Genomic DNA, 14,308 nt, shown 5'->3' with positions numbered 1-14,308 from the left:
AAGGTGAGGAACGTGAAGTTGTGCACATGAGGTATTGTAATCATGTTCAACTTCTTGAATTGTGTAGTAAAAATGAGGAAAATGGAATGTACATGTTTCTATATCTTGATTTTCTCAAGTAAAGTAAGCCCTAGAAATTCCTTTATAATATTGATATTAATTATTTTTAATCATTTTATAGTAGCTTATGTTATAAGCACTGGTTTATTGAATAACACTTGTGCTAATGAGCATTTTAAAATTTTGTGGTAATTTTTTTTTCGTGATTACCAGCAGTATTCTGACAAACAATTTTAGTTTATATTTATACGTTTTAGACTTTCATTGAAAGTAAACTATAAGGAATATATCTAGCATATCATATTCAAGTCTTTGATTTTTTTTCCAGACTGTCACACCATCTCTCTCTCTCTCTCTCTCTCTCTCTCTCTCTCTCTTTCTCTGTGTGTGTATGTGTGTGTTTTGGTATGCATATGAATACACCCTTGTATTCTGATATGTGTGTATGTGAGTGAGGTCTGAAGTTGATGTCAAGAGTCACTCTCATTGAGGCAGGGCAGGGTGTCTCACTCAAACCCAGAGCCAGCTGATATGGCTGCTCTTGCTAGCCACCTTCCTCTGGAGATGCCCAGGCTCCCCGTCTGGGGTTGAAAGAAAACATGATCATGAAGCCCCCCCTGGCACGTTAACATGGGTTTCTGGGGGGTCTGAGCTCCACTCAAGCTTGCCCTATTTAGTTTTGTCGTGTGTTTATAAGGGACGTATGTATTGCCCTGATTTTCCATTACATGTCCTTTTTCTTCCTAGTCTTTTGTTTAGTTGTGACCTTTATGGTGCCTCTTACTTTTTCTTATGAGTAGTAAGTGCGCTTTCTTGTTAATTCTGTGATTTTTCTTACAGGCAAATTTGGATGATTTACTTGGGACTTCTAATGCCAAATAGAGTAAGGGTGTGTGTGTGTGTGTGTGTGTGTGTGTGTGTGTATGGGGCACTTCCTTGATTAGATCTTGCTTCTCACACAGCTTTGTACTCACCTAACTGCAGACATTATTTCACTGCGTCTCCCCTCCATAACCCCTGCCATGCACATTAATTTTTCCCAGATAAACTCACATCAGGAAAAGTGTGGCCTGGTCTTCCAGGTTCTGTGTGGCAGTGAGGATTTTCTCTGAGCTGGATGAAACCCTGAAAGAGGGTTGCAGCAGATGTTTGAGTTTGGTTCAATGATTTCAATATTTATTACCTAGGTGGCCTACTTTCCCAGCAATTGTAGTAGAAAAAAAAAAAACCAGGGCCGTTTGGGGAAAAATAGACTTTATTGCCTTCATCTTAAAAAATATTGGAAGAATTGTCCCCTGCACCCTTTGTATATTTTATTTAATTTGAATCCAGGAAAATAAAAGTAGAGGGGTTCTCGTCTCACTCTGAGCAGATGCCTCCATGTATGTTATACTAAAACTGCTCCCCACCCCCTCGCCCCAGAAAAGTGTTCTGGTAGTGTAGCTGGAGATTGGCTTTAGAGTACTTCATGCACTGAGGAGCCTTGGCAGTCTTGTCAAAGCCCCCACTTTAGAGGCGAAGACACAACATGAAGACTTAAGAGGGATTTGGTAATGTGGAAGCTAGGCTATCAGATCCAGAAGCAGAGGCAGAAATTGTTGAGGCTCATAGATGCTACTTTGGCTTCTTTAGCCTACCCCCATAGGGCTACCTCCATCTTGATCTGTGCACTGGTTGAGTGATCGGAAGGAGGTATTTTGCACTGGAGCACAGATACTCACCGTTGACTCTTTGGGTGACGGTACCAGTGCTCATTGTAGCAGAGATACCGCTAGCAAGAGGGAAGATGGTTTTAAAGAGCATTTTCTCTTATGTGTTCTTGTCTTCTAGTTTTCAGGGAGAGGGAAGGTGGACAGTTGGCCTTTTAAATACCAGCGCACATGTGGGTGGGTCTTTCTCCTCTCCGGGGAACACAATGGAGCAGTGCCTGGATGTTCATATAGGTTCAGTGGCTACAGCAGTGAGTCTGGGGAAGAGATGGAGAATGAGCAGGGCGGGGCTGGAGCAGGGTGGGGCTGGGAAGGCTTCCAGGGCAGGCGCATAGAACTTCCTCTCGGACATGCAGGATGCGAGAGTCACTGAGAATATAAGATGTCACAGAGCTGCAGAGATGGAAGTCTCCCCACATAGTTCTAGGAAAAGACTACTAAAAACACCAGTGCTTTAGAGTGAGGATCAGAAATTATTTGAAAGACCTGGCTCAGACAGGCATAAGCCATGGAGAGAAAGAATACTTAATGTATTTGGAGTTTGCTAATGAACAAGCCTCACCATGTGTCTTCCAGAATTACTGAGGATTGGGACAGAGAGGTAAGAAGCTGGTGTCCTGTGAAGCATCCATTTCAGTTCAGGCACAGAATTGGAGATGGAGGAACGGATAAGCAAACGTCTAAGGCACTCTTCTACTGCCGGGAAGAGGCACTGTGACCAAGTCAACTCTTAATAAAGGGAATCATTTGATTTAATTGGAGGCTTACTTACAGTGCCAGAGGTTCAGTTCATTACAATTACGGCAGGGAGCGTCGCTATAAGCTTGGCACCGGAACCAGATGAGATCTACATCCTGATCTTCCTATCAAACAGTCCCACTCCCTGGTGACTAAGCATTCAAATATCTGGACATTAGGGGGCCAAACCACCACAGCAGTTCTAAGAAGGTGCTGGGAAATTCATGACTAGCTCTTGAACTTAAAACTGTTTCTAACTGACATAAAAGTTTTATGATTTTAACATGTAATCCATCTCTGGAATTCCCTGTAAATAAGATGCTAACCAAAGCCTCAGTTAGATTCAAGTTCGAGTCTTGGTTGGATTATTTCTTAAGTGGCATGAATCCTGTTCAGGGCACTCTATCTGGTCTCTGTTACTATGATGTTAGACAGTGGCCACCTGGATCTCTTTAGGTGACAAATGAAAGTTTGATAAATATATTGCCATTGCCATCAACTCCTCCTTCCTTTTACCCCTTTTCTCCTTCTCCTCCCTTCATTCTTTCTCTCTCCTTCCCCATTCTTCCCCTCACCTCCCGATCTTCCACTTCATGACCATCCTTCTATAGCTGGAGTTTTCTTGTGAATGGAAGCGTCCCTTCTTCAACGATTTGACAGATGTTTAGTTTTTAGAGAGGGAGTCATTATTAGGGCCCCTTGAAGAAGTAAATAGGGTTGTGCGTATGTAGACAGTTCCTGCACGAAATGGTTTGACTTGTGATTGCTTTCCATGTTCAGATGTCAGGAAAGCAGGATACATTCAGCAGAAGCTGTATAATTGAAGTTTGATCTTCTTTTGACCCTGGGACACCCAGCATGGGCCATGCAGTGAGCCTTAGTCCATAGATAGCTGGTGAGGTGGAGGGGAATTCCAACAGTGGGTATTTGATAGTGTGTTGTGTTGCTCAGCTAGGATGCTCATTCTTTAGGCAACATGAATGCACCTTAATTGATGACAATTTGAGCAGGAGAGTGCTGGGCGGTAATCCCATCATAGTGAGCAAGCATCTGTATTAACACAGACTTGTTATAAGGAAATGGCTAGTGAGTCTGTATGTGATGGCGGGATGGCCTGGGACCTCAGCAGAACTGGAAACTTCAGTCACAAGTGGCAACCCAAACCTACCAATGTCATGGAGAAAGCCCAGTGGCAATTGGCTGAATTCTCTCCTGTTCACGGATGTTGTCATTGGTTTGTCCTTTCCTAACCAGGGAGGCCTTCATGAGGCTGGTGAAGACCCACCACACATATGAAAGTTGTTCTTATTCAGAACACACCAATTTCAATGTTACCATTACCTCAAATCTTGTCTGAGTTGACAAAGAAAATCCACTGTCACAGAGGGGGGCAGAGTCTTTCCTTCTATTGACCAATTTAAGAATAATGCATTATGGAAATCTTCCAGAGTTACTATTTTTTTTTTTCAAATGAATGGATAGATGTAAGTGTATTAGAAAAGAAAATCTGGTGTGTTCTTCTTATGCTAAGTTTTTCATCTTTGACTAATGGTCTGACATCCAACTGACTCATTAGACCTCTGATCCTCCTGGCCTCCAATGATGACATTTTATCTATCTATCTATCTATCTATCTATCTATCTATCTATCTATCTACCTACCTACCTATCTATCAATTTATCTTTTGGTATTGTCTATCTTTGGTATTGCCCTTGATCTCATTGTTTTTTTTCCTGGCTTGTTTTTGTCTCCATGCCATTGCTTTCTACTTTCTTGTTATTTATTCATACATTTGTTTATTTATTTAATTAGTTATTTTACCTGATTTGGATTTCGCTTTTACTTTCACTCGTTAGGTGACAACGGACAGCAGTCAGATGGAACCTTTCTGCTTCCCTGTGTAGTCAGCACTATGAATTTAGAGTTGATTTTGTAGCATTCCATGATTTTAGCATGCTGTATTTCCATTTCCTCTTGGCTAAGAATAATTCTCATTGTGATCTTTTACCCCCTCTGGTTCACTGGCTCACTGGTTCACTGGTTCTTAGGTAGGATTATTTTTGCTGTGACAAACACCATGATCAAAAGCAAATTGAGGAGGAGAGGGTTTACGTAGCATACAATTCCAAATTTCAGTCCATTGTTGAAGGAAGCCAGGACAGGAACTCAAGCTAGACAGGAACCTGGAGGCAGGAGCTGATGCAGAGGCCATGGATGGGTGCTATTTACTGGCTTGCTCAGCCTGCCTCCTTATAGAACCCAGGACCACTAGCCCAAGGATGACACCACCCACAATGGGCTGGGTCCTCCTGTATCCATCACTAATTAGGAAAATGTGCTACAGCTAGATCTTAGGGAGGCATTTTTTTTTTAAAATTGAAGTTCTCTCCTCTCAGATGTGTGTCAAGGTAACATAAAACTGTCTAGCACAGTTGTGCTATACTGTATAAATACTTAGTCTCCAATGATTTGGGTCTTTCACAGGGCTTTTTGCTATCCATTTCTGGCTTAATTCCATTATGGCTAGAACAAGACGTTTTGTAAGACTCAAATCTTTTAAAAATTTATCAAAACTCAAGATATGTCTTAGAATATGGTCTGTATTGGTCAATATGCTGCGTATTCTGATTCTGCTCTAAGTGCATATAGTGTCGTATAAATGTTGGCCTGCTAGAGCTGGTTGTTGTTGCAGCTGGAGGCTTATCCTCCTGCATTTCCTATGTGCTCTGTAAATGTGTGTCTAAAAACTGCAGCTTTTAGATTGTTTTTCTTTGGCCAAGGCATTTTTTTTAAATGGGTTTTCTGACTTGCATTTTGATGTCCTGCCATTCAGAGCCCAACAGGCATGGTTTCTCTGTTGTCTTGATGAATTAACCCTTTCCCTGATGGGTCAAGCCTAATCGGTCCTCGGTAAGAGTGTCAACTCTGAAATCAACTCTTCTGCTATGAGCGTGAATGCTCTTGCTCTTTCAGTTCTGATGACCTGTCACACCCTTTCCCGGCCACTCTGTTTGTCCCAGTGTTTTGGTGGCTCTTTTGCAGGTAGCCTCTGACTTTACACTGGATTGTTCAGGACTTTTGTGTTTTTCAAGCACTTAGAGAAAAGGAAGTGCTGCTACCTGCTCTGTACAAAAGCTGTTGCTGGTTTAGCTTCCAAAGAAGGGGCTGTGTTCCCTGGAATCTTTCAAAAAATTACATATTCGTGTATTATGAATGTGTGTGTTTGTGTGTGTGTGTGTGTGTTTGTGTGTTTGCATGTGCCACAGAGTGTGTCAGAGGACATCTTGACAGAGTTGGTTCTTTCCTTTTCTCATGTGGGTCCTGGGGTCTCTAACTCAGGTAGTCAAGCCTGGTGGCAAGTGCCTTTATCCACGGAACCATTTCACCTATCCCTACCTGCCTCCTATAGTGTGTTCTCCATAGCATAACACAGCCGCCACCACCACTACCACCACCACCAGACTCAGGTGTGATGGTGCACACCTTTGATTCTGGTGCTCAGGAGGCAGGGGCAGGCTTTGATTTTCTAATTTGTCTCTTTCATTTCAGCTGGAGTCTCCCAAAAGAATTTTTGCTGAATCATTCCTACATTTCTATTGTTGGTGTGGTCAGCAGCCTCCTGCTTTTTCTGATTCTTTGGTTTATGTTACCTTCACGGTGTTTTTTTATGTTTTATTTTTCTGGAATACTTCAGTTCTGGTGTGTTTTGGTACCGTCAGTATGTTTCATGCTATCCATTGGTCTCTTCAGTAATAGCCTCTGGCTTCTTACTTATTTGGGTCCAATAGGTGATTCTGTATGAACGAGGTCGCCGTCAGGCGGTATCTCCTCAATGGTTTCCATTGCCCCTGACAACCCTGTGAGTACTCCCTGGAAAAGCTCGTCCCTTAAGCCACTGTTGACATCTTCTCTTTGTTCTAGTGTCTTCTCTTCTCCTGGAGTAGTAATCACCCACACTTGCTGGAAACTTGAAGGCAGCAGGGTCCCCATGATGGCTTGGATTCTGTAGTCAGACGCCGGCCTGAGGGACCTGAGCTGACTTCTTGAGCCTTTGCTCTCCATCATTTATCCCTCATCTGCTTTTTCTCCCACTGCTTACAAACTCCAGGATGCTCTCCATAGGTGAAAGGGTCAGATAGTATCAGACAGACCTTTTGTGGGAAACATTTTATGGCTGGCTGGGGGTTCCCCTGTGTGAGGCCCAGACTCCTTGTCTGAAGTGGAAAGTGCTGCATCTTTTGCCAGATCCTCCCACCCGCTCACAGGTCAAATAATGGCTTTAGTTAGAAATACGGAAAAGTTTAGTTAATCCCTGCACCAAAACTTGCCACTAGGAAGGCAGCAGTGTAAACAGTGTGTGACTAATCCTTTCTTCAGAAGAGAGCAGTTCTGTGCAATTGTTTGCCCCGTGTTTACAAAGACACAGAGGTTTCCATAGATGCAGATCTCTGAGCAGCCGGCTATCCCCCGCCCCACTGTTTCCTTCTCCTTTCTGCTCCTTTTCTTTCCTACTGGCATTCCCTCCATTCCTCCGACCCCCTTCTGGTACTGCTGCCATACTGTCTGTGTGGCCAGTGACCTGCTACCAAACCCAATGGCCTTTGCTAATTCTGTGTATCTTGCTTCTTTGCAGCAATTTTAAATAATCCTCTCTCCCTTCCTTTTTGAAACCCTTTCCTGCTCAATATTTCTAGACCTATACGGCTTGGTTTTTAATCTCTTCTGATCCACTATCTGTTCTCTTTATGTCCTACCTATCTGTCTATCTATCTGTCCACCCGTCTGTCTATCTATCTATCTATCTATCTATCTATCTATCTATCTACCATCTATCTACCTATCTATCTTCATCATTATCATTTAAATGAGTCTTGGTTTATTCTGAGTTCCATATACAATGATTCTCAAGTTCACTACAAAAGTAAGAGAATGGAGATGTGGCTCAGTTGGTAGAGTGCTTGAATACCACACCTGAGGCCTTGGGTTTGAATCCCAGCACTGCAGAAGCCGAGTGTTTTTGAACATACTTGTACATCCAGTAGGAATGTGTGCGGGGTGGAAGAACCTGAAACTAGATAGGTCACAGACCCTGTGGGAGAGGCTGTTTTCTTAAATACGACAAGTCTTGTACTCTTTCAGAGGACATGAAGATTTATGCCATCCTTAACTGTATGCCAGAAAGCAGAGAAGTTAGGCTGCCAACCAAGTGTGATTCGCCCTCCTCAAAACTGTGACTTTGTCTCACATAGCCAAGGTTGGCCTTGAACTCATATAGCAGAGGATGTCCCGGAACTTGTACCTTTTGATCTCCCACCTGTGGGACAAGATAGATATGTGCTATCACAGTCAACGTCTGTGCTGTTGGGATACAGGTCAGAGGAGATTCCAGCACTGAAGGGGGAAGTTGACACTAAGTCCCACCCCTAACTAAGAAGCTCTTTGCAGCTGATGCCAGTGGGAAAGGGGAAAATCCGGTTTCTCCAATGGAGTGTCACTGAATATGCCAACCACATGTCCGAGAAAGGTTCTCTACCCAGTAGTAGCTGGACAACACAAAGCAGACCCCATGTTTGTCTTTTTCTGTACTGTTTTGTTTTGTCTTGGACACTTTTTTTTGTCTCTTTGTTTTAGTTCTGACTTTGACTTTTGATTTTTTTCTGAGAGAGAGAGAGAATGAAGATGACATTGGGTAGGTAAGGAGGTAGGGAGGATCTGAGAAAGAAAAGAATGTGATCAAAATGTATTGCACAAGAATAAGTTTTCAATTAAGGAGAGAAAGAGAGAGAGAGAGAGAGAGAGAGAGAGAGAGAGAGAGAGAGAGAGAGAGAGAGAGAAGGAAGAAGAAGAAGAAGGAGGAGGAGGAGGAGGAGAAGAAGGAGAAGGAGAAGAAGAAGAAGAAGAAGAAGAAGAAGAAGAAGAAGAAGAAGAAGAAGAAGAAGAAGAAGAAGAAGATCTTAATTGTGAAAATATTTGTGTCTACAAAATAAGCTGCGGAAACTTTCTACTGAATGACATGACATTTAAGAAAGGGCGTTGATTCTATGTAACCTGTTAGACTATGCTATCAATCACAGTACTTCAGAGACAGAGACAGATGGATCTCTGTGAGTTCCAGGCCAGCCTGGTCTACAGAGTGAGTTCCAGGACATCCAGAGCTATGTAGAGCAACCCTATTGCAAACAGACCAACAAAAGATTAATTTTTAATATAAATCCCCTTTCTCATAGGATATCTACACAATTAAATGTGACTATCTCCCAAGATTGTTTGATTCTATGCTTTTCAATCAAAGACTAAAAAATAAAATCTTTTCATATTTATTGTAGTTTCTGTGTGCACACGTATGCTACAGCATGGGCGTGGAGGTCAAAAGACACGTTGCAGAAGTTTGGTTTTCTTTCTCCTCATGTGAGAAGAAAACTTAGCTCATCAGCTGTGGCCTCAGCATCTTTCTTGGCTCATTTTTTTCCTGGTTCACTTTTTAAGATTTTACTCATTTTATGCATATGAGTGTACTGCCATTCATATGCCTGATGTGTTCAGACACACCACCAGAAGAGGGCATCTGATCCCTCAGTGAGCCACCATGTAGTTGCTGGGAATTGAACTCAGGACCTCTGGAAGAGCAGTCAGTGCTTTTAACCACTGAGCCATCTCTCCAGCCCTCTGGTTCACTTTTCAGTTTTTTCTTTTTTTTTTTTTTCCATTTTTTAACAGTTTTGATTTTTGAGGGGGCTTGCTCCTTAGAACATCACTTGGAGGTTTCCCCCAACTGCCTCCTAGACATTTACTGCATGTTTCTGACTATGAAACTATAGTAGCCTTCTTCTCCACAGACCAGCCCCTCATTCTAGCAGCTTTAGTTCAGCATACCTCTTTGCTCCTACTTTTCCCTTTAATCTTGAACCAGGAACACTCTTCCAGGTAACATCTTTACACCTTCAAGCGTTCAGGATTCTCATTTGCTTTGGTCCTTGCCTCTTGCTGGTAGTTATCTTCATGTGGCCCCTTCTTGATGTATTTGCTATGAATGTTGCCTAACGACTAAGAATGACACAGTGAGCAAAGATTTTGCTCACCTCACCCTTGTCCTGCTTTCCTCCCAAAGCTGCTACTTTGTATGTGTTGGCTTCCTGTCTCTGTGGATGCAAACAGCACACTTCAGCGTTGACTTCTGGTTCTTCTATCCATGTCTTCTATCAAAGTCATGCTCATTAATGTCACCTCTTGGCCCTCGATTGGGAAAGATTGGGGCCTCTGATTTCATTCTTCCACTTTCAGAGTTTTCCAGCTTCCTACAGCCAACTCTGAACCTTTTGTATCACCCGAATTGATGGTGCAACACTGGAGCCTCTAATATTTTTGTACTCTTTTGCAATTACATATTTGTAATACTTGTCTGTGCATGACCACTCTGCACTGGGCCCTGTGAGTTATTTACTTTCTTCCTTCTGTCTGTGCCTCTTGAAGGTCAATGCTCCTGATACAGATTTGAATGGCCTCTCTCCTCTTTTTAGTCATATTTTCTTCTTCTGTGCCTGGAGTCCCACAGGGACCCCTGAACAACATATGCCTCAGGTTGTGTTCCATGAACTTTCACCAGTGAAGTAGCCCAGGACTGCTCAAAAAAAAAAATACATCATAGAGGGAAAGAATGTCAGGATATCCTTCTCAATGATGATAGCTCTTGTTTGTGTCATTGGTTTTGCCTGTATTTTGTGTAATACAGGCACAGAGGAGATACATGTTACATCTCAAGGTAAAATATGCTGCTTACTGGAGCTTTAGGTAAAAGAAGAAAACTTTTTCCAGTGTGGAAGGCATAGCTTCCCCTACATTGTAACTGTCATTATTTCTCACTATACTTTGACTATCTTATAAATATATTTTAATGCATCTAGTGTTTATTAGTGGATAATATAAAATATGATAGATGGATGGCAGAAGTGTTAATGACTGGAGCAGAGGCCCCTGAGGGCTCTATCAATAGCAGTTCTTTTGTTTGGGGGTGGTGTGTACAAGATTAAAGCATTATCTTGTGGAATGGATAGAACAGGGAGATTCTCTAGTGGATGAATACTGGGGACTGTGAGTTTCAGAATATTAAATATTTGAAGCTACCAGTGTGGTTGTATTTTAGAATCCATAATTTCCCCTTACTTGCAATTATGAGGGAGAATGGATGAAATATCAATGGGTATGTCCCTTTTTATTTTGAACCAGAATTCCTATGGTTTTGTTTCTTTTAAATTTTCTCTTCAAAAATTTGCACCTCTTTTCTTGAAAATTGCATTTACAATGATGTGACTAACCTGATATTTCTTCCTCATGGCTAAGTTTCCCACGATCCTGGAAATGGGGGAAGAATAAATTTAAATAATCAAAAACCAACTAAAATTTTTCTTTTTTTCTGAGATGGCTGGGTGAAAAGGAAGGAAAGGCAGAAGCATGAAAGAGGATGTGTGTTAGTAAGGCCAAGAGGGGGCTGTGGTGGAACTACAAGTGGGGCTGCTGGAAGAAAAGCTAGACTCTGATCCCAAGAGACGAAGAGTGGCTGTTATCTCTCAGAAGTGTCTGGGATGAGGGATAGGGCAGTTTCCCCACAGGGTCTGCTCATATTCTCATTATTTTCTTGATGGGGCTGTGATAAGTTCACGTGACAGTTACTGACTACAGAACCCATGCACTGTGAGCTGTTGGAAGCAAAGTAGAGGAATGGGACAACTGGTATACCTAGCTGCGGCTTTGCAGTGTATGGTGACTGTGCACACTAGCACCATAGTGAGACTGAAGTCTGGATTTTCTTACGTTAGGGCGGCTGAGCGTTGTTCTCAAGTTCGTGTACAGATTGCTCTCTTTCCTTTGATTCTTACCTGTTTCATAGAGGAGAAGTAGCCTCGTGCACATAACCTGCAGCTCACTTCTTGCCACAATCACTTTTCCAGTTTTAGAGGGAAGTGTTGTTCACCTGTGAGGCAGACCCGCAAGACTTACCTTTCTGGATATGTCCAGGGCAGGAGTGAATAGTGGCCATCTCAGTTTCCTGGAATGCTGGGTCCTTTTGTCCCAAATAGGAGCTAGTTCTGTGTTTTTGTGCAGAGTGACAGAATGGCTTAGAGAGAAAGAGAGTCATTTCCAAGGTGGGAAGGAGACTGATAGAATAGGCTTGTGACCACCATATTTGTCCAGCTGTTTCCACCCCTCTAAGCATACTTCAAGTTCAAGACAACACTCATATTATCAAAACTGAAAGGTTTACAGTGTCAGCCCTTAGTTAGTAATTAGTCTGGTGTCAAAGGAAATTCCCCATGTGGTACCACAACTTGGAAGATCCAGACCCAAGATGGGAGTTTTAGGCATTTTGAGACCACTGGGTTTGTAGTGATGAATGCCAAGGTACCAGCATCCTCAATTCAGCCATTTCTGGTCCATATTCTCCACAGATTTCTTTGTTACTTTTCATGACTCCTTCTTTAGCCTCAACAAGAATAAATTTGAGTAAACTTATTTGCGATTCTTTGGCTATTTTTGATGAAGGCACCTAATGATAGTGCTCTGTGACATGATGACTTGTCTTTTGTACTATATATTATTTCTTTTACTGTTTATATAGTCCCTTTAGGGGCCCATCTTTTGAGTCAGAACATACTGGCGAGCAGGTACCATTTCAAAGGCTGTTTGCTGTCAGTGGTGGTATGCACTAGTCTAATAATTTCACATGTTCTAAAGAGAGTGGGGCACTAGAGAGATGGTTCATTCAGCAACCTACTTGCCATGCAAGAATAAGGCCTGGAATTTGATTCTAGTAGCTATGTAAAGAGCCAAATGTGGCAGCACAGGCCAGTAATCCCAGCACCTGGAAGGTAGAGACAGAAGGATCCTCGAGTGTTGAATAGCCAGCCTCGCTGAATTGATGAGTTCTGGGTTCAGTTAGGTGGAAATAGATTGAAGAATGCATTGGCTATCTACCTTTGGCATACATGCACACACACACAGATGTACATATATACTACATACTACATAAATACATGAGGATAATACATATATTATATACTACATAAGCACACATACATGCTCATGAATACATACATATACCGCACACTACATAAATAAATAAAATGAATCTGTGTTATCTTTTTTTCTATTTTTCATTATTGGTTTTACCCCAAGATTAATTATTCTTGTTATTTGTAGGAAATGGTATTTTTAAAACACTTAACTTGAGTTAAGTTACATAATTTATATAGTTATATAATTATGAGATCTAGAATAAAGTTAAATAGATATTTCCCTGAGGCATTTTCATAACACACACACACACACACACACACGTATATATGCATGCATGTATATATGTGTATATTGTGTACATTGAATCAGAAATTTTTCTTTGAGACAGGGTTTCTCTGTGTAGCCCTGGCTGTTCTGGAACTCACTCTGTAGGCCATGCTGGCCTCCAACTCAGAAATCTGCCTGCCTCTGCTTCTCAAGTACTGGGATTAAAGGTGGGCACCACTACTGCCCGGCTATTGAGCCAGCTTCTTAACTGGTTTCTTTCAAACTCAAGATGCACTTGGTCCTGCATCTCAAATGTTGGCATTAAATCATGGAACGCCATGACCAACTTATTTTATTCTTTTTTCCCCTTTGCTTTAATGTGTTCATGTTTTTACGAACATTTTTTTCTTTTGGCCTTGTGTGGTAGAAATCCTCTGATTTAGAACATGAAATTGAGGCTCCAAGAGCCAGACGAGCTACCCGGTAGAATCAGGTAGTTTGGAATGTCCTGCTGTCCCACACTGGCTCTCAGTGCTTATAACTGACTCCTCGCTTTGTTCTTATTATCTATTTGTTTGTGCATCTAGTCATGTCTGGGGCTTTGCCTTTTTCTGAGTAATGGATGCCCTATGTTTTGCATGAAGCCCGAGGTAGCTATGTTCTGAAGTCTTTGATAAAACCCCCTTGTGATAACCCATTTCTCAAGGTGCATTTTGACTAAACAGATGAGTCCCCTTCATGCTGGATGGTTCTACTTGTAAACCAGCGGTTCCTTCCTTGTGTGCCACAGATGGTGAGACAAATGAGCCGTGTGTGGTACTGGTCCTCCTTCCGAAGTTTAAATTTTTTGTTCTCTTCTTATGTTGACATTGAAAACCCCGTGTTTATTTTCTTATCCTCTCTTTGTTTCTTCCCAGAGTTGCACCCTTATCTTCCCAGAATGTGATGATTCGGCATGGCCAGACCCAGGAGTACGTGCTCAAGCCCAAGTACTTCCCAGCCCCGAAGGTGGTCTCTGCGGAGCAATCCACCGAAGGCTCTTTCTCTTTAAGATACGGGCAGGAGCAAGGCACGGCACCCTTTCAGGGTGAGTACCTTTTCAGACAGCCATTTTCCTGTGTTACAGACTCACAGTTTGGAAACATTTTTCTTTGGTTTAGATGGTTGTAATGTGTCACAGTAGATAAAATTCAAGAGTCATTAAAACACCTTCTTTGGTTCCTAAAACAACCAGACAGCAGAGTTTTTAGCATGGTTTCCTTATTCGGAGGAAAGACATTTTTCCGGGACTTTGGAAATAAATCTGGAGTGACTTGCCTGAGATTCTGTTTCTGCAGGATTTCTTCTTCTGGGAGACGTGTTCCCTCTAATTTTAGGTACAGCAGCATGTCTGACATGTTTGTATTGATAAAATGTTTTCTTTAGTTAAGCTGCCAAGATCCATCCCTTGTGAACGGCCTGATTTGTCCTGCACTTAGTCTCTGGGGCTCGCCTGTGGTAGCTATTTTTATGCTGAAAGGTC

General features: G+C 42.1%; 1 protein-coding gene across 5 annotated transcripts in view; it reads left to right on the top strand.

Annotated features, from left to right (window-relative positions):
• Ltbp1 (latent transforming growth factor beta binding protein 1) overlaps nucleotides 1–14,308 on the top strand; it is a 387,481-nt gene that overhangs the window by 128,382 nt on the left and 244,791 nt on the right. For all 5 annotated transcript variants that reach the window (XM_029471038.2, XM_029471037.2, XM_021185976.3 and 2 more), the window contains one exon: nucleotides 13,704–13,873. In XM_029471038.2, the coding sequence (XP_029326898.1) occupies nucleotides 13,704–13,873 (170 nt within the window). The remainder of the gene's footprint in view (nucleotides 1–13,703; nucleotides 13,874–14,308) is intronic.

This window comes from Mus caroli, unplaced genomic scaffold (genome assembly GCF_978045245.1).
Source record: "Mus caroli unplaced genomic scaffold, Mus_caroli_1 scaffold_18, whole genome shotgun sequence".
NCBI classification, from domain to species: domain Eukaryota; kingdom Metazoa; phylum Chordata; class Mammalia; order Rodentia; family Muridae; genus Mus; species Mus caroli.
Note: the sequence above shows the minus strand (reverse complement) of the source record. Positions and strands in the feature narration are given on the sequence as shown.